This window comes from Mastomys coucha, unplaced genomic scaffold (assembly GCF_008632895.1).
Source record: "Mastomys coucha isolate ucsf_1 unplaced genomic scaffold, UCSF_Mcou_1 pScaffold12, whole genome shotgun sequence".
Taxonomy (NCBI): Eukaryota; Metazoa; Chordata; class Mammalia; order Rodentia; family Muridae; genus Mastomys; species Mastomys coucha.
Window position 1 is genome coordinate 75,496,929 of NW_022196894.1, and position 19,286 is coordinate 75,516,214.

The following is a 19,286-nucleotide window of genomic DNA, read 5'->3' on the forward strand; positions in this document are numbered from 1 at the left end:
TCGAACTCAGAAATCCGCCTGCCTCTGCCTCCCAAGTGCTGGGATTAAAGGCGTGCACCACCAGCACCACCACCGCCCGGTGAAAAAGATATTCTTGTATGTTATTCCCCTCATTACTCAGATAAGAGAGCTCCCTGGAGCTGTTCTAGCTGTGAGCCTGTTGTTTGTGTCTGGTACCATTCATTCTTTGGCCTTCAAGTCGCTGGATAAGAACAAGGGGTCTTACTGTGAAATGTGAACAGTTCCAAAATGAGGTGGGGGTTAAAAAATCTCCTTTCCTTATTTTGCTTTTAGATCATTTTGTATTCTGGAGACAAAATTTATGATAACTACTATCCGGATCTGAAAGGCCGGGTACATTTTACGAGTAATGACGTCAAGTCTGGTGACGCATCTATAAACGTGACCAACCTGCAGCTGTCTGACATTGGCGCTTACCAGTGCAAAGTGAAGAAAGCTCCTGGGGTTGCAAATAGGAAATTTCTGCTGACAGTTCTTGGTAAGTTGTCATTCCTGTTGTCCACGGGGGTCTATGGTGACAGGGAAAGTGGCCACAGCACCCAGTAGTAGCGCTCATGGAGACAAGGTTGCTCTGCCCTTGAAGTTCTTCTGATGTCTTTGGGCAGCGGGGAACAGCTAGTCTCTCCTTTCTGAGTGGAGAAAGGAAGAGGACCGGCTACTTTGTAAGTTAGGAATTGGACCTCTGCTGTGGTTTGAGTGTGCTGTGCCCAAACTCTCGGAGGCTTAGGAAGTGGGTGGAGCTTGCAGGTGATTAGGTCAGGGAGCTTCCAGTCCTGTGAAGGGATTGATGGAGTTCATGTTAGATGGATTAGCTTCTTTGACCCCCTCAGGGCTCTCTTCTTCAAATGCCACTTTTGCTTCGGTCATGAAGTGCTTACTGCAAAGCAAGCAGGTCCAGTTGATACTATGCTTTTGGACCCCCACAATCATAAGACAGAGACAATTTTCCTTTCAAAATAGTGATCTAGCTTCAGCTTCAGACATTTTGTTATAGCAAGAGAAAACAAAAACAAAGTTGACTAAGCCAGGAGTTAACTGGTGTAAGATTTTTTTTTCCTCTTTAGAAATTTCCCTGAGAATTAAACCTTTTCATTTCCTTTGACTTCAGCCTATGACGTTGAAACATAAAGATTTAATTATCATTAAGCCTAATAAGATCTCATTTAACTTTAAAATGTTTTTGTGCTTTAATCATTTACTTTCTTAAGGATAGATGAGATTTCTATGATTAGTTACTCAGACTATTTATTTGTATTTTTAAAGATTTACTTCAAATTATGTGGATGTCTATGTGTGCAATGTATGTGTGTACCAGTGCCCATGCAGGACAGAGACCTCAGATCCCCCTGGAGTTGGAATTCTATGCGGTTAGGAACTGTCAGATGTGCGTGCTAGGAATCAGACTGGGCCATCTGCAAGAGCTAACGTTAATGAAGGAAGACAGTTACCTCTTGTCAGTCTCTAGACTTGGCTTTAGTTTAGGATGAGCAAGTGTTCCTGGCCAGGGCCTCTTCTAAAGTCTGCCTGTGTGAGGAGACAGGGCGTAGGAGGGTAACTGGGATGGCTTTTGCATTCTGATGGTAACTGCAGAGTTGGCTTGGTTGTTGGACACCTCACTGACTTAGAACGTAAGAGGTCCTGGTCTTAAAAGTATTTTTTATGAATGTGAAAGTGAACCTGAATAAAAACATAGAGAAGGGAATATGACATCACTGCAAACACTAGCTATGTTTATATCATGGAAACATGCACTGACCTTATGTTTGTAAACTGCATAAGCTGGTGATAGTTTCTTTAAACAAGTGGTCTGAACTCTTCAGATGTGGTGGCTCTGTGACTGTGGGTACTACATACTTACCTGGAAGTTCTGAGTCCAGGTACACGTAGAGTGTTTCACACTGGTATTCATATGCTTCATGAAGTGACTGACAGCTGGCTATCAAAATAGGAAAAGGTAGATTGGGAGTGATGGGATTTGCATAGCGATTCCCAGAATGACTGGCTGGAACAGCCCTGATGGCCAAGTGGCTAAGCACAATCATGGTATCAGCAGGAATGGCCCTAAAACTCCTGTGCGTGTGTGCGCGTGTGTGCGCGTGTGTGCGCGTGTGTGCGCGTGTGTGTGTGTGTGTGTGCGTGTGTGCGCGTGTGTGTGTGTGTGTGTGTGTGTGTGCGCGTGTGCGTGTGCGTGTGCATGTGCGTGTGCGTGTGCGCGCGCGCACCCGTGCTCTTATTCATGATGGTGAAGCAAGGAAAATTCACGTAGGACAGAAAGCGTGTGAACCAGTTTAGACTGAGAGAAAGAAATGAATAGCCCTGGTATTTATCAGGCTGGGAAGACAGATGGTGAAGCCAGGCACAGACTTCATAGGAAGCAGCATTGTTTTTCCCAAGGTCTTAGAGGAAAATGAAAATAATGACTTAATGTTTGGCCATCATTGCTCGCAGAGCGGCCCTGCACTGCACCTTCACTAGGACACTAGTCACTCACGGGCCCTCCCTCCTGACAGTCCCACTTCACTAGGGCACTAGTCACTCACAGACCCTCCCTCCTGACAGTCCCCACTCTCCTACTCTCCCTTCAGAAACAGCTGCCTGAGAGCTGATCCCTGCTGTTTTGAGAGGATCCCCAAATCCTTTGCAGGTGTTTCCATCTTGTGTCGTGCTCATCATAATTCCCTGGCTCTCCCTCTGACTTTGTAGACTGCACACTTGGTCCTGGTGAGCTTGTGCAAGAAGGTTTTAGAGGTGTCCCCAGTAGATGAATGGGGAGACACACTTGCTGGTGCTGATGCAACGGGACAGTAATTGGCATTTAATGAAGATGATTACTGTTACACACAGTGTGGCTTATTCTAAAAAACTCATGGAATAAAAGACCAAAAAAAAAAGTGCCTAACCTTACTATTCAAGTCACAATTCCAGAAAGAGAGAAGATCTATGACGTTTGATAGAAATCTGATTAGCCAGTTTGAAGTAAGGCTGTCCATAGCCACCATGAGAGAACTTGAAAAAGGTTATAACTCCTGCTTAGTGAGCCCTTTCTGTCCTTGGGTTTCACACTGAGCTCACACTAGCTCACACTGAGCAGACAATGGATCAGAACATATTTGGGAACATTTGTGTATTTGTAGTGTACAGTCTTAATGATTTTCCCCCAGTTATAGTCATTATAACAACTATGTATCATTTACATTGTAGTAAGTATTACAAGCAATCTATAGGTAATTTCAAGTCTAACCACGAATGATTAAGTGAAATACTATGCCATTTTAGGTAAGGCAGTTGAGAATCCTCTTATTTATGTACCCATAGGGTCTGAAACCAGTTATCTACTAAATGCCAAACAATGACTGTATACACACATTTGTTAAACCCACTTGACTAACATATTAATTTTATTTCATAAATGTCATGTCTCAGTGAGCTGCAGAACCGTGTGCAATGGCAAGGTATTAGGCCAGAGTTGGGGTAAGTTGCAGGTAATGAGGTTAGTTGTGACTCTAAACCGTTGCTCTGAGGTCTGGAAGATAACCTCCCACTTACCTTTTATGACTCTGCTGTCTGAATGGATTTGAACTCATGTAAATTCATAATGTCAAATGGTCTGTGCTGCACAAAGCGGATCGTCCCGGTGATCAGTGTCACTAATAAGTGCCCTGGTTGTCCAGTAACGACACCTAGAGAGACATGACTTGGCACGTACTCACAGATGGCGGCATTTCAAGGACAGAGACTAGGTAAGGAACGGAGGGAGCTACTGGGAGCATCATCACCCAGCCGCATCATCCCTGCTTTCTTGATATGTGCCTATGGAATGGCAGTGCCCAGAGCTGAGCTGCATCCGAGATGCACCGAACTTTATGCAATGGCTGCTTGCCCGAGCTCATTACCTGTGTGTGTTTGATGAAGCTGTGTAAGCTGGTTTGACAACATATCATTCCTTGTTCCCTTGTCCATTCTAAGCCCCATACTGGCTGCTGAAGGGGTGAGTGGCTGTGCATCATACTCTGTGCCTACGGTGCTTATGTAATCCGTGAGAAAGAAGACAAATCCCATTCTCTTGGATAAAGCTGTAACTTCTTCTTTTTTTTTTTCCTCTCAGTTAAGCCTTCAGGTACAAGATGCTTCGTGGATGGATCGGAAGAGATTGGAAATGACTTCAAGCTAAAATGTGAACCAAAAGAAGGTTCCCTTCCACTGCAGTATGAATGGCAGAAATTGTCAGACTCCCAGACAATGCCTACTCCGTGGCTAGCAGGTACTGCTCCTGTTAGGTACCAAAATGGTACCCTATGTCACTGATTTAGATTTAAACCTAGTGGTGATGTGGGTATTATACTTTAAAAAATCCCTGGTCTATATAGAATAATCCAAATCGCCATGAAAATTATTCAGTATCTTACAATCACAACCAAGTGTCCTCAAAGAAGAAATATTTCTATAACGATTTCACCTTTAGCATATTGTAATTTGGTTAGTGTAGTAGATCTTTTTTAATGTTGAACTGTGCACGATCAGCAATCAGTGGTGAAAGTATCAGAGTGCAATCATGGTGGTTCTGCCTGGACTTTTACTGATATTCCAGTAACTTACCAGTATAAGTTTAAACCAAACCTATGTGATGGGGCATGAGTTAAAAAGTTACAACTTGGCTAAATATAACCATTCATGTGGTTATATAACTGCTATGCTGTAAGCCAGCCACCTTGCTTCAGCTGAGGCTGTGGCTGAGGGGGTTACAGTAACTGTAAGCTTGCTTGTAAGATCTGCAGGCTGCTTGTATGAATTCTGGAGATGCGCATCTGCCTGTGGCATTTGTCTGCACCCAGTATTATCTGTCTAACTGTACTGCCAAACTTACATAAGGTTTATTAGCTTTATTAAAAATTGACTCTGTAAAAACAGATTTGCTTTTCTCCCCTTTTTCTTTCATAGAAATGACTTCACCGGTTATATCTGTGAAAAATGCCAGTTCTGAGTATTCTGGGACATACAGCTGCACAGTCCAAAACAGAGTGGGCTCTGACCAGTGCATGCTACGACTAGACGTCGTCCCTCGTAAGTACATTTGTTCATTTGCTTCGCTTCTGTTAGCGTCTCATGGCCTGGTTTACTCTGTGAGGGGATATGCTGGCAAGGATGATCACATTGGTCAGGACACTGGGTGTTTGCTCATTTTCCTAGTTCATGGAGGAGAAGATATTACACTTTTATCAGTAAAACTGTTATTTTAGTAGCTCAAAGCTGTCAAATCAGCTTTGGTCCACTATTTAGCCATTAAAGTTCGAGAAGCTGGTGACATTTCTGTGTGCTAATCACGACAGGTTGGACTCAGAGTCTATCAGTTTTTAAATTTGGGTGATATATGTCATTCAAAAGAAAATAATTTTTATACATTTTTCTTTGCTAGACAAAAGCCTTGGTAATCTCTCTCTCTCTTTTTTTTGTTTTTGAGACAGGGTTTCACTGTGTAGCCCAGGCTGTCCTGGAACTCACTCTGTAGACCAGGCTGGCCTCGAACTCAGAAATCCACCTGTCTCTGCCTCCCGAGTGCTGGGATTAAAGGCGTGCACCACCACCGCCCGGTCTTGGTAATCTCTTTTAAAAGTTAATATATGGAATAAAATGAGTCAGTCTGTCTGTCTTTCTCTCTCTATACACACACACACACACACACACACACACACACACACACACACACACCCCACACTTTCAGTACTAAGCGCTGTGTGGTGGGTTTCCTACTAATTCTGTTGCAATCTCACGCTAGCCTCCAACCGAGCTGGAACGATCGCAGGCGCTGTCATAGGGACGCTGCTGGCCCTTGTGCTCATTGGGGCCATCCTCTTCTGCTGTCATAGAAAACGCAGAGAAGAGAAGTACGAGAAGGAAGTGCATCATGATATCAGGTAATTCAGTGAAATTAGACTCCGCAGGTGTACAACAAACGATCCCTATCCCAAAAACTCATGTTCTGGAAGCACTCTAGTGAACTAAGGTATTATAAGATCTGAGTGAACTCTGATTCCTCCCTTCAATCCCTGCCAAGCATTTGTGTTCAGAAGCATCAGTCTGAGCACTTCTGGCTGTACTGTAAAACCTTCACGTTTTCTTCTCCTGTTTTGAGAACCACAGTAAAATGTTTGTCTCAGGAACACGTGCTATTTCCTGTGAAAAGACCTGATGATCGTTAAGTGACATGGGTAGTTTGTGGAACTGGTAATGGAGTTTTAGTTTTTCTTCTTGGGACAGTCTCATCACATTGCCCAAACTGCCCTTGAAGTCATAATCGTAGTGTTCCAGTCGCCTAAGTGATGGAGTCACAGGTACACACTACCACACATGGCTTATTTTCTTTTTTTTCTTTTTTTTTTTTTTAAAGATTTTTTTATTTATTATATGTAAGTACACTGTATCTGTCTTCAGATGTACCAGAATAGGGCATCAGATCTCATTTCGGGTGGTTGTGAGCCACCATGTGGTTGCTGGGATTTGAACTCATGACCTTCAGAAGAGCAGTCAATGCTCTTCCCCGCTGAGCCATCTCACCAGCCCGGCTTATTTTCTTAAATATTCTAAACTGGTAGATTTTATCTAGGGTTATACTTTAAAAAATGAGAACACATGACTCAGGCGGCTTAAGAACTTGGAAATTGTTGTTAATTAGGTCTGAAGATTGGAGATCTGAACACTTTGGTTTTAAGCTGCTTTAACCCATAGTAATTCAGGTTTATATTCTCTGTCTGAGCTTGATGATACCAATTCTCAGGTACCAAGTCTCAGGTTTGGAAAACAGAAATAGGTAGTTTTTGGCTGAAGTCTTCTAGGACTTTCACAGCAAAAAGGAATTCTTTCTTTCCTTTTGGGGACAGAGTATGTGCTTATGTCACTTAAGGATTTATGTTATGACTGAACTGCATGACCACTGATGCTAGGATATGAATATGAGAGGTCTTCCTCATTACACATTACAAAACATATACATTTGTACAAAAGCCATAGTTCAATTCCTGTTCTTCATGGTCCAACCAAGATAATAAATTGGGACAGGCACACAGTTAATGATGTAAAGCCGTTCTCTGCTCAGTGTTTGTAGTTTTGAACTTATCCTGCTTTGTAGCTTACATAACTGTAAGGTTTTTAGCATGTGTTGGGGACTTTATTTTCCAGGGAAGATGTGCCTCCTCCCAAGAGTCGGACGTCCACTGCCAGGAGCTATATTGGCAGCAACCATTCCTCGCTGGGATCCATGTCCCCTTCCAACATGGAAGGGTATTCCAAGACGCAGTATAACCAGGTCCCCAGTGAAGACTTTGAACGTGCGCCTCAGAGTCCGACTCTGGCACCCGCTAAGGTAGCTGCCCCTAATCTGAGTCGAATGGGAGCGGTTCCCGTGATGATTCCAGCACAGAGCAAGGACGGATCTATAGTATAGAACTCTGCACCTCTCTTCTCTGCTTTCCATGGCTCGTTTCTTCTCTTGACATATCAAAACTTATTCTGTTCTAAATTTTGTTAACAGTAGCCCATATATATATGTGTGTGTATTTGTGTGTGAATGTGTATATATACATAATATATGTGTATATTTACAATATATATGTACATATACATATATACACACACATATATGTATATATATATGTGAAGAAGTTTATAAGAAACATGCTCCATAAGATCTTTTGGTTATATAGTGAAATGATAAAGGCTTAAGAATAATGGTATTGACCATCTGGAGAATTTGGGGTTTCTTACCAAGTTGATTTTAAGGGCATCTAAATAATAATGTCTTTATCTTACATCTTAAGAAAGATATAGCACTTTGAATATGATGTCATGGGTGAAGAAATTTGCAAATTTCCATAAATACCAAGTTTATTCTTGAATTATCTGAAAATGATACTTTGTAGTTTCCACCATTTTTAGGGTATCTGTCTCATTTATTTATGAACAACAGTATGTCTCAAATTTAAAAAAAATCCATGGAAAAACTATGGATTTGTTTTTATAGCCTGAGAATTCTACATGTATTTGATTATCTGGAAGAGTAGGAGACATTACAGTGTTTTAGAAATGCCTAGCTTTATTTCTAAGTCATTCATAAACACCTATGGCATGATTTCTTTCCTTTCTTTTTTCTTTTGTTGTTGTTCTGAGATAGGGCCTCAGTACGTTTGTTGCTTAGGCTGGCCTCAAATCATGATCATTCTGCTTCAGCTCTTGAATGCTGGGCTTACAAGTCTGTATTTCTATACTGGCTGTAGAAAAGTTTCTTAAGTATTTAACCGATACACTACAGAGGCAATAGGAAGTGGTAACCTTTGTGCACTACAAAAAGCACCTTTCAGCTTCAGAAGCATCTGCTTCTACACACACAGCTGAAACCCTTGATGCAACACGGGTCGGGGTAGGAGGAGGATCGAGGAGGCGTGTGTCTGTGCCTGGAGCCTGTAGACCGCTACAGAACTCTACAGAACTCTAACCAGGCAGGGTAACGGTGCCAGATTTGTCAGTCTGCAGCTAAACACTGGCCTTCTACTTTAGGTGATGTTTTTGCAATTGGAAAGGAAGGAACGGAGGGAGGGAAGGGAGGGGGGAGGGAAGGAAGGAAGGAAGGAAGGAAGGAAGGAAAGAAAGAAAGAAAGAAAGAAAGAAAGAAAGAAAGAAAGAAAGAAAGAAAGAAAGAAAGGAAGGAAGAAAGGAAGAAAGCTGTTAATTCACTTATCTGGCAGTAATGGATGAGAATCTCCAAATTACTGATTTTTAAATTTGTGTTTCTGTTTGTGGCAGACCGTACTGCATAATTTATGTTGTAGAAACACATAATCTAGGCTTTTGATTTGGAGTATGGTTCCTGGAGGCTATTTTTCTCTAAGAGTCAATGATCAAAGATATTGGAGGTGATTTAAGTGTCTTCCACTAGTCCTGAATTCCAGACTTGGGCAACGTGCTTGGTGTCCTATGGCCAACCCTGCCTCTCTATAGTTGTCAGAAATCAAGTTGTCAGAGATCAAGTCTTAGTTTTGTGAAAGTGACTTAATCTTAAAAGAAATTTAAAAAGGAGTAAAGGGAATACTCCTATCTGCCAAATGTATTAAATATAGTTTTCGTAGGAAAAAAAGTGAATTTATTGTATATCCCTTAAGATTGTGAGGGAGTGTGTGTAGAGTGTAATGAGCCAGCATTTTCTTTATAGTAGATAAGGTCTATAATAAAAGATTTCATTAATTGCAAAACCTTTCCCCTAGGGAATTGATCTCTGTTAATCTCTTCAGGTGCTGTGCTGGTAAATGCTACATTATAAATTAATGTTGGCATGCATTTACGATTAAGCAGAATATTATGTATACTTTTTAATGGTGAATTTAAACTGAATGTCCATGTAATGGATTCGTGTACAGTTTTACATATTTGGAAGCGTTTTTTCAAAGTAGGTTTAAACCTCACATAAAATTACTTTTTATATTTGTGTTGTCTTCATCTGTGCCTTCTGAGGTATTTGATTTCTGCAATGACTTTCTGGTGCCTATGAGCTAGCAGTCACCTGCCGTGGAGGTGCGTAGAAGTGAAGGTACTGTTTTCAAAAGCACATCACTGGGCTGCCCTCTCCACTCAGTCGCAGTGTCGCCTTTTCTCCTCTGCTTTTCTTGATGTCACTTACACGATACCATCGTTTATTACGATTTAATAGAAATTCACACCCTCAGTACGCTTTGACCGCGTTCTAGTTTATAACTATAGCCACGCTTGACTCGCAGGTGTTTGGCATTTTTATAAGACATTACAAGAATAAACTGGAATGTAAGGTCTTAATGATTTTTAGGTAACGAAGATTATGCTAGGTAGAAATTACTTCAAAATCTTTTCCTTTCCTTAGACTTTGTATTTATTTAAAGGCAAACAAAACCTAGAGTATCCAACTATTTTTAGTCTAGATCTGTAGCAACTATAATCTGAAAGAGAAACTTGTTTTAAAAAAATAAAACAAAACACTGTGAATACCAACAGGCCTGGAAGATATAGAATCAGAGACATAGTTAAGTTTGAGGCTTTGTTCTGCAGCTCTTCTCATTGTTAGCCTCAGTTTACCCAAAGGTCAGACAAGTCCTAGGAATTTCCCAATCTCACTGATTTTAGTCAACCAAGGAGCAAGTATTTGCTGTCGAATCAATGTTAGTAATGGTCACCAGCTCATCAACTTCGCTGGTCCATCTTAACTAAGAGCCAGTATGAGTTCAGGGCCAACGCTGTCTCCACAGCAGACCTTTGTGATTCCACTCTATACATGAGAGACTTGACCCATATGTTAATGTCTCAAAGAGAGCATTGAAACATCTCTGGAGGGAAATGACACTATGGATTCCGTAGTCTGTGTTCTGAATACAGAACACTTTATGAGTATTATTATTGATAATCTTAGTAGTATTTTCCTGTTAGAAAGCCTCCCCTTCTCAAAGTCTGGTATCAGTTTTCATGATTTCATAGTTACACAGACAAATACTTCCTTAAATTTGAGTTATCTACCAAGGATTTATTAGTATGGAATCACAGACTGAGTGTATTTAGTAGGGAAGATCCATGTAGATTATGGAAATGCCTAATTTCTGGTACATGTGTCTGTGTACATCTATGATCCCAGAACTCAGAGGCACAGAAAGATCATGGATTTGAGGCCCGTAGCCAGTTCAAAGCAAGCCTGAGCTACACTGAGAGACCTAACACCTGGAGATTGAACTCAGTAGTACAGTATTTTGTCTCGAATGGTCAAAAAGACCATGAGGTCTGAATCTGAATTCTTTTAAGAAATGAGTTTCAGACTGTGCCCTGGAATCAGGTTATGTGGAGAGGCAAGTAAACTTTTTGATTAAAAAGAACTCACTGCATGGAGTTGGCTATTCTTTAATGTGTGACTTATTAAATAACTATTGTCTCTGTGTGTACAGCATGTAAATTTGAAGCTATGTGAATGTTCATAGGTTTCTGTTTTTTCTAAAATATTTCCAACAGTGTTTAGAGTGCTCTCAGCTGCCTTATTTCAGTGTGAATAGATAATGTTCCTATTTTATATGGTGAATGCTTTAAATGTGTCACTTATAGAGTAGTGTGTAGAAAACGGCTGGCACAATTTTAAGTGGTTTGCGACATTATATATTATATATGTACATATATGTTTATAACATTATTGTGTTTCATAGTATAAATGTTTTGAGCAAGTTTTAATATTTCAAATGCCTCTGGATATTCCAGCAATAAAGGCAACACATTCTGCAGTCAAATTTCTCATTTGCCTACTTTGACACTAAAATAATCTGTATTTGAGCAAGATTCCTTTTGAAAATATTACAGAACGAGGGGATACATTTGTGAATTGTGGTTATTTCTCCTTTAGGAAGGCTGACCATTTGTTTACCTTCCAGAACTTGACCTCCTAAATTCAAGCTTACAAAATACATCCCAGTTTGTAATTTAGAGTATAGAGGCCATCAGTTGGGTTGGTGTTTATTCAGACACTAAAAAGTCTGCCAAAGATGAGCTTTGGGATTCTGTTAATCTATTTAATGGCACAGGTGCTAAAAGGACCACAATTCACGAGTTGACTTATTCTTGTTCCTAATAGTGAATTTTGACAATAAACACAGTTGTATTAAGAATACTAATTTGACACCCACATTTGCAAAGTTATTGGTAGTATCAGTTTCAGATTTTGTATTTCATATATCTGGCTTACATATCCAGTGATGCAGATTTTAAAGTTTGTAAGAACAATTTTGTTTAAAAACAGAAACTTGCTCTTAGTTTTGTGACCTTGTGTACTTTTGAAATAAAATGAAGAAAGCAGTCCCCTGCCTTTCGGTGTGGCTTTATTTTACTTTTACAGACATCTACCAAAGCTTCAGAACGTCTTTTCTTCCTGCTTTCCTGTACCAAGTCTCTTTCAACCTCATTCCTTGAGCAAGAATAAAGAATGTAATCATCCATATATTAGTTACACATACATATATTGTTTGCCACTCCATATATATGCCAACGTACAATGTGGAGATTGAAGCTTCTGGAATTCCGTAATTTTATAAATCAATTTACATTTTCCAGGTGAATTAAAAGTGAGTGTTTATAAATACATATTAAACACATAAGCATGTTTTAGTCCCTTCCTGCTGCTTAAACAGAATCTCTTATTCTGGGTTATTTATAAACAAACTCTGCTTACGTTTCTGGAAGCCAGGAAGCCCAAGACCATAGCACCAGAAGAGTCTGATGGAGCTTGTTCTGTTGTGTCTTCCTAAAGTGGAATGGGGGAGACAAGCTCATTCATGCCTTTCATAAGGACATTGATTCCAATCAAGAGGGTGGATCCGTCGTGACAGCCACTTTCCAAAAGTGTCACCCCTCCCCCGTATCACATTAGCCACTGAGAGCTGATTCAAGATGAGAATTTCAGAAGAGCATAAACATTCTCATCACAGTAGCATCATTTCATGGGCTTGGAATGCTTTCAAGAAAATGGGGCCTTGAACTTTAAGTAGGAATACGTATTGAAGAATAATGTGGTTACTCACTAGGCTGTCTCAGCCTCAGCACTGCCGAGCATTGGGCTGGATAGTTACTATAGGCAGCTGTCCTGTGCACTGTAGAATGCGAGTGGCATGTCTGGCTTCTACTCATTAGATGTCAGTAGTACCCTTGCCTCTACCCCAGCTGTTAAAATGAAAAGTGTCTTTAAACATTGCTTATTGTCCCCAAGCTGCCTAGGGTAGAAGGTTCATCAGGTCCACTTGACCAATGGCTCACAGAAGATGTGAGATTTCCTACTCGGGCTAAGACGAAGAATACAGGACATGGAAAGCCATGTTGGAATGCTGATGATTACCGGCTGCCTCACTTAACTGGCATTTCATGAGCTTCAACTGGTGGCAGGTCCCTACCTCATGAAATGGTGGAAGGTTTTAGAGAATTGGCATGGTGACAGTTTTTGTGTCCATTTTTGATATTTGAGATGCTCATAATGATACAAAGAATTTCACATCTGAATTTTAAAGTTCATATTACAAAAAAATGCCAGGTGAAAGTATGGTGCATACTTGAATGCCTTTAACACAGACCATATTTTATTAACTGTAATAACTCTAGAGACCAGATGATAGCTTGTCTCACTGAGTAAACACTGCAACACTGGGTATAGAGTAACCTATTACTAAATTAGAGTGGTCCAGTAAGTGTCTAAGCCATAACTGAATATAACTTCAAAATACAGTAATGGCAGCAGATGGCAGGCTGGTCCCACAAACCAAGCTCAGGGCTTGAAGGTTTTCGGCTGGTGTTTCTGAGTAGAAGCCAAGTTACTAAAATGACTTTTCAGTGTTGTTAAGTATTATATAGAAAGGAGAACAGCAAGGAGTCCTGTCCTTGGCTGTGATGATTGAACGAACTAATGAAAAACTTAAGGAGTAAATGCTAGCCTAGGTAGCACATTGCCTAATTTTGATATCATAATACGTTTTAGTGTAAAATAGACTGGCCTGCTAAGATACCTAAAACATCATTTCTTAGACTTCTTAAGTTTTTAAAAATCCTTGTAGCACTGTGAGTCAGCTGACCTCTTTAAATGATTGGTCTTCTGAAACTGGTTATTTACAAGTGATTTCTCTATGTATAGTTCTGTTTGCTTGCCAGGGCTTCCTTTTATAACTAGCTACCACAAATGGTGTTAAGTAACAGAGACTCCCAAGTTCTGAGGCCAGAGGGCCACAGTCAAAGCAGAGGCAGAGACTCCTCCCTCTAGGAGCTGTGAGATGGACTGTTCTAAGCATCCGTGTTTTGACTTTTCCATGGGTCTTTTTTCCCTGTTTCCTTCACATTGTTTTTCCTCTATAAATACCTGTCTCTGTCCATATTTCCTTTGTTCAAGGACATCAGTCAAACTGCATTTACACTGATGGAGACCTCATCAGACATACCTGCAATTATCTGTATTCAGAGCAGCTCCTAACTCATGCAATAAGGATTACATTTCCACATAAGAATTTGGGGTGGTGGGGACAGCTCAACTCGTAATAGAAATGGGTGCAAACGACAAAGGGAGGCCCTAACCAAACAATCAAAATGTATATGGAATATCTGCATACAGGGTTTTCTGCTTAATATACAGTGATTCTGTTTTTCAATACAGGGCTTCCTGCCCTGGCTATACTGGAATCAACTGTAGATTAGGCTGATTTCAAACTCAGATCTGCTCCCCTCTGCCTCCCAAATTCTGGGATTAAAGGCATGCACCACTGCCCACCATTAATTTACAGTGACTTAATATCAACCAAAGTGACACGCCCAGTTGCCTAGCCCTTTCTCCAGAGTCTGCTATCTTTCAAAAACAAAATGAGATGGTAGTCCTGTTTAAACTCGCGCTTGCCCAGCGGAGTACATGAGCTGCCTATCAGTTTGTCGGCATGACTCTTGCTGAGAAGGTGCAATGACGTTCTATTCAGTTCCTGTCCAAAAGGCTGCACTTAATGCTATTAATTTGTGAATAGGTTACTCAAAGAACAACATGAGAAGTCGGTAAGAACAGTTTCCTGTCTCGTTCCAGGAATATCCTATACATAAGGTTGCTAGTTTATGTGTTTTAAAGCACATCCTATTTATTTTTCAAAGTGAGTACTGTCAGGATTGGTCACAAAGGAAGAAGTATTAGGTTTTAGGTTAAAGCAACTTAGTGGAAAGCTGAGGTGGGACAGAAAACTGAACACTTAGTATTTGACTTGTGTTGAGAACTGCTCTGTTGCAGGCATAAAGGACATGAAGGTTTTCTTTAATATAGGCAAAATAACTGGCAACTGAGTTACACACCTGGAGCAAAACAATCTTTACTGTAGGCAAAAAGTTTGAAGTGAGATGGTAGACCACAGTGCATGTAACCATGGCAATTTATAGACGGGGGGGGGGGGGGGGGGGGAAGATGGCGATTACAGCCTTGCCTTGTAAATGCTGGAGACAAGGCCACGGAACTGTGTTTTGAACATGAGTGGAAGGAATTACCTTGAACAGGGAACTGGCAATATTGAAATGCCTGTTTATCTGGAGCATGAGAGAGTGCTAGATTGGAGATAAAAGGTTGGGACTTAAGAGGTATGTGTTAGTTCTCACACTTCTGTGTAGATGAAAATGAGGAACCAAACCCTATAGGGACTGCAGTCTAACAGGAAGCAGGGAAATGAGTGTATGTGTTCAGATGCCAGAGTTGAGATTTAGGATTCAGTGCTGTCAGGCAGTGCAAAACAGGGAAGAAAACCAAGTCGCGGTTCTCAGAGTTGCATACATCTTTCTATCAGAAAGTTCAATGGAGCAGATTCTCAGTGGTCTTACTTGTAGATAACCATTTTACTCCTAGTAAGCCACTGCCAAATACATTTCTAACAGTATCTCTCAGTATATATTTAGTTTCTTCAAGTTGCTGGAATTTCTACACAGAACAGTTTTATGGAATCAGCACAAACTAAGTGAATGAAAGAATGAATTGTTTTGCCCTTGAAAAGAAAATAGGATTAAGTGACATATTAGGTTAGCTACTCCTAGATGAATTTTGGCCACTGGCAGTGTGTACTTTTCATGTTAAATAGGACAGTTTCCCTCTCACAGTCCCAGAACTGTCAGCAATAAGAACATTTCCAGGGAACAGTAGGACAGAGAGGAATGGAGACCAGTAACTGCAACCTGTAGTCTTGTAAAGTTAACACTCTCCTATGGCACACCAGGCTTTTAACAAGACAAGTTGAGTACTTGTATGTGTTCACAGAAACAACACAAATCAAGATTAAAGGGCTGGAGAGATGGCTCTGGTTAAGAGCACTGACTGTTCTTTCAGAGGTCCTGAGTTCAATTCCCAGCAACCACATGATGGCTCACAGCCATCTGTAATGGGATCCAATACCCTCTTCTGGTGTGTCTGAAGTGACAGTGTACTCACATACATTAAATAAATCAATCTTTAAAAAAAAAAAAATCAGCCGGGCGTGGTGGCGCACGCCTTTAATCCCAGCACTTGGGAGGCAGAGGCAGGTGGATTTCTGAGTTCGAGGCCAGCCTGGTCTACAGGGTGAGCTCCAGGACAGCCAGGGCTATACAGAGAAACCCTGTCTCGAAAAAAAACCAAAAAAAAAAAAAAAAAAAAAAAAAAAAAAAAAAAAAATCAAGATTAAAGTTCTCCAAAAGTAAAACAGGTCTTTCCCTGTCAGCTAAAATGTCTTGTCATGTTCACAGTACTTCAGTATGTATTTATACGAGTTTGAAATTTCTTATGACGTTATGAGCAAACAATATAAATTATTATTTTTTCACAGTTAAGTGAAATAGCAATTCACATTTTGCAAGAGAATGCTGACAGACTTAAAAATGTCTGTGGCACTTAAGGAATGACATCAAACTTTGAGATCGTTTTGAGGTGGTGATTTATGGACTCTTCTTCCAACACACATTGTTAATTTTGTACATCTTGCACTTCCTTGCACTATCTCAAGGAATTCCTTTTGCATGAAGTTTCCTGCAATGGAGCAGAAATGCAGATCTACTCAGTTTATCATCTCAAAGAGTGGATTTAACTACCTTTCTTTCGTTGTGCTACAAAAGGATCCATTATGACTACAATTGTTTACTGCTTTTCTTCTTACCATGATTGTCTGGCAGTATAAAGCTAGTCATCTACGGGAGGGAAGTTGGTAGTGCAGGGTGTTTACTGTATGAACTGTCTCATCCTATGTTCATTTGGGTACTGTTTTGCAAACCCCGATGGATTTGCTATATATGCACATTCACTATTAGAGGTTTGCCAATCTACAAGTTTCAAGTACTACTTCCATGACAAGGCAGGGAACATGTTTGCGAAGAAAATTTGGTAAGAGCTGGTATTTCAGAAGAGGTGTGTTTTAAAGTCAGATACAGGTAAATTAAATTATGACTAAAAACCACAGTTCCAGAAATATCACTATGTTATCTGGTTCATCATCATATACATATTGAAATAAAGGCAAGATCCAGTAAGTTGTTTTATTATTATTATTATTTTTTTTTCATTTCACAGGGCCTCATAAAACAAAATGTGTCTCCTGATCACTGGTCTACTATTTTTTCCAGAAATCTTGGCTTCTTGGCATTGAGGAAAACTGACAGGAGGGTAGTTAGTGTGGGATCCCCTTGCACCTTTACCAGTCTCTCCAGGCAACAGCAGCCACTCTCCCTGTCACTCTCCCTGTCACTCTCCGTGTCACTCTCCCTGTTAGCTGTTTGAAACACTGTTACCAATAGGTGCTCTAGATTCTTGTCTTGATGCTAGTGGTGGTCCCAGTGTGGTATGTGCTTGACAAGAGCTAAGTATTGTCTGGAGTGAACTCTTTGGGATACTGGCCGAGATTCCAGATTTCAAGTAACTGGTACACATTGGTTATATATTAAATGTCATGAGATAATAGAAAAAATAAAAATCTGATTCTGGGGCCGGGGGATGTATATAGTTCAAGGGCAGAGCACTTACCCAATATGCACAATACATTCTAGGTAAGCCCTGTACCTGAGTGGCATCCCCAACCAGAAAGGTTTCACACAGCCCCTAACTTGTATATATATATATATATATTTTTTTTTTTCTTATCTGAACACTGATAACATATAGGGTACCTTATTCTTGGCAGTGGTAGGCAATGGCATCAAGCTGTAGCTCCCAGTTAGCCACATGGTCACAAACTAATACTCTAAGATGTATTACTATGTTGCTAAGCTATGATTAGCATATTAAATGCATTTATAATTTTTCAACTTATGATGAATTTATCAGAATTTAACAATCAAACAATACATAAACATTTAATAACCAAAAGTACACTGCTGTTCAAAATGTTTAAATAATGAATTTTAGTGGAGTACCACTTAAAACTTTTATTTGCTATTCTTTTCTTAAAAATTATTTATATTTTATGTACATTGGTATTTTGTTGGCATGTATGTCTGCATGAGGGTATTAGATCTCCTAGAATAGGGGTTACAGATAGTTGTGAGCTGCCATGTGGGTGCTGGGAATTGAACCTGGGTCCTCTGGAAGAACAGCTAGTGCTCTTAACCACTGAGCCATCTTTCTAGCCCTTGTTTGTTATTCTAGGTTGTCAAGGAAGAGAAGTTGTACTATAAACTTCAAAAGCAAAGCCACTGACTGCTATGCCCTGTATTTTAACAGTAATATCTTTCAGTATATCAAGTATTACAAATGATATGGTCAAAGTTCCTCTTTGTTTAGATGAGCTTTTGTTTTTGAGACAGGGTCTCACTGTGTAGCCCAGGCTGGCCTCACATTCAGTGTCCTGGTCTTTTTCCCTATGCTAATCTAAGAGAGGTGCTTCCTCCCCATCCCCCGGCACCCCTCCCCCACCTCTAACATCTCAGCAGAGGCCTTACCTGCCTCAGGGTGAAGGACTTTCAGGGTATCTTACTTTTGTACATATATTTTATTGTATGGAGACCACTTCTATGACATAAAAAACATACTAATAAAGAAATGTGCCGGGCAGTGGTGGTGCACGCCTTAATCCCAGCACTTGGGAGGCAGAGGCAGGCGGATTTCTGAGTTCGAGGCGAGCCTGATCTACAGAGTGAGTTCCAGGACAGCCAGAGCTATACAGAGAAACCCTGTCTCAAAAAACAAACAAACAAACAAAAACAAAAAACCCCAAAGAAATGTTAATTGTATATAACTATGGAACACTTAAAAATTTCCACGACTATAGGAAGTACTGCTTCAGACTAAAACCTCTTAACTTTTCTTATCAAGGAGAAATTACTTGGGAGTCCAACCTTTAGCTTTGACATTAAAGATTATCTGATGCCCTCTTGTGGCCAACGACTTTTAGAGGAGTTTTATTTTTCATTAAAATTTAACTTGTTTTTCATTAAAATGTAGTCTATCAGATCTTCCAGAAATAACACCTCATTGTTTCCTTTAAAAAAATAAGTAAAATAAAATCACATAGTATTATTAACAGTGCAAGACAATGCATAAACTTCTGTTACCCAGCTCTTAAAAGCCTAGAGTTACAATGCCCAAGTTCAAAGTTCTCTAGTTACAGTACCTGGGGCAGTTTAAATACTCAGTTTTCTCTTCTGTAAGGTACACAGTATTAGGATGCACACTGGATTGCCATGGAATGGAAAAATACTTATAGTACTTAATTCCCAAGAGGTTAGGGAAAATCATTATATGTGTACATATACATGAACTACCATAG

At 40.2% G+C, this 19,286-nt stretch overlaps 1 protein-coding gene across 2 annotated transcripts in view; it reads left to right on the plus strand.

Moving 5' to 3' along the window:
- Positions 1–19,286, plus strand: part of Cxadr (CXADR Ig-like cell adhesion molecule) — a 53,033-nt gene that overhangs the window by 27,734 nt on the left and 6,013 nt on the right. Inside the window, exons 3-7 of one of the 2 annotated variants that reach the window (XM_031364283.1) lie at positions 295–499; positions 4,127–4,282; positions 4,960–5,082; positions 5,795–5,933; positions 7,195–7,378. In XM_031364283.1, the coding sequence (XP_031220143.1) occupies positions 295–499; positions 4,127–4,282; positions 4,960–5,082; positions 5,795–5,933; positions 7,195–7,378 (807 nt within the window). Of the gene's footprint in view, positions 1–294; positions 500–4,126; positions 4,283–4,959; positions 5,083–5,794; positions 5,934–7,194; positions 11,865–19,286 lie in introns of those variants that run through there. The other variant, XM_031364282.1, reaches the window with a different exon arrangement.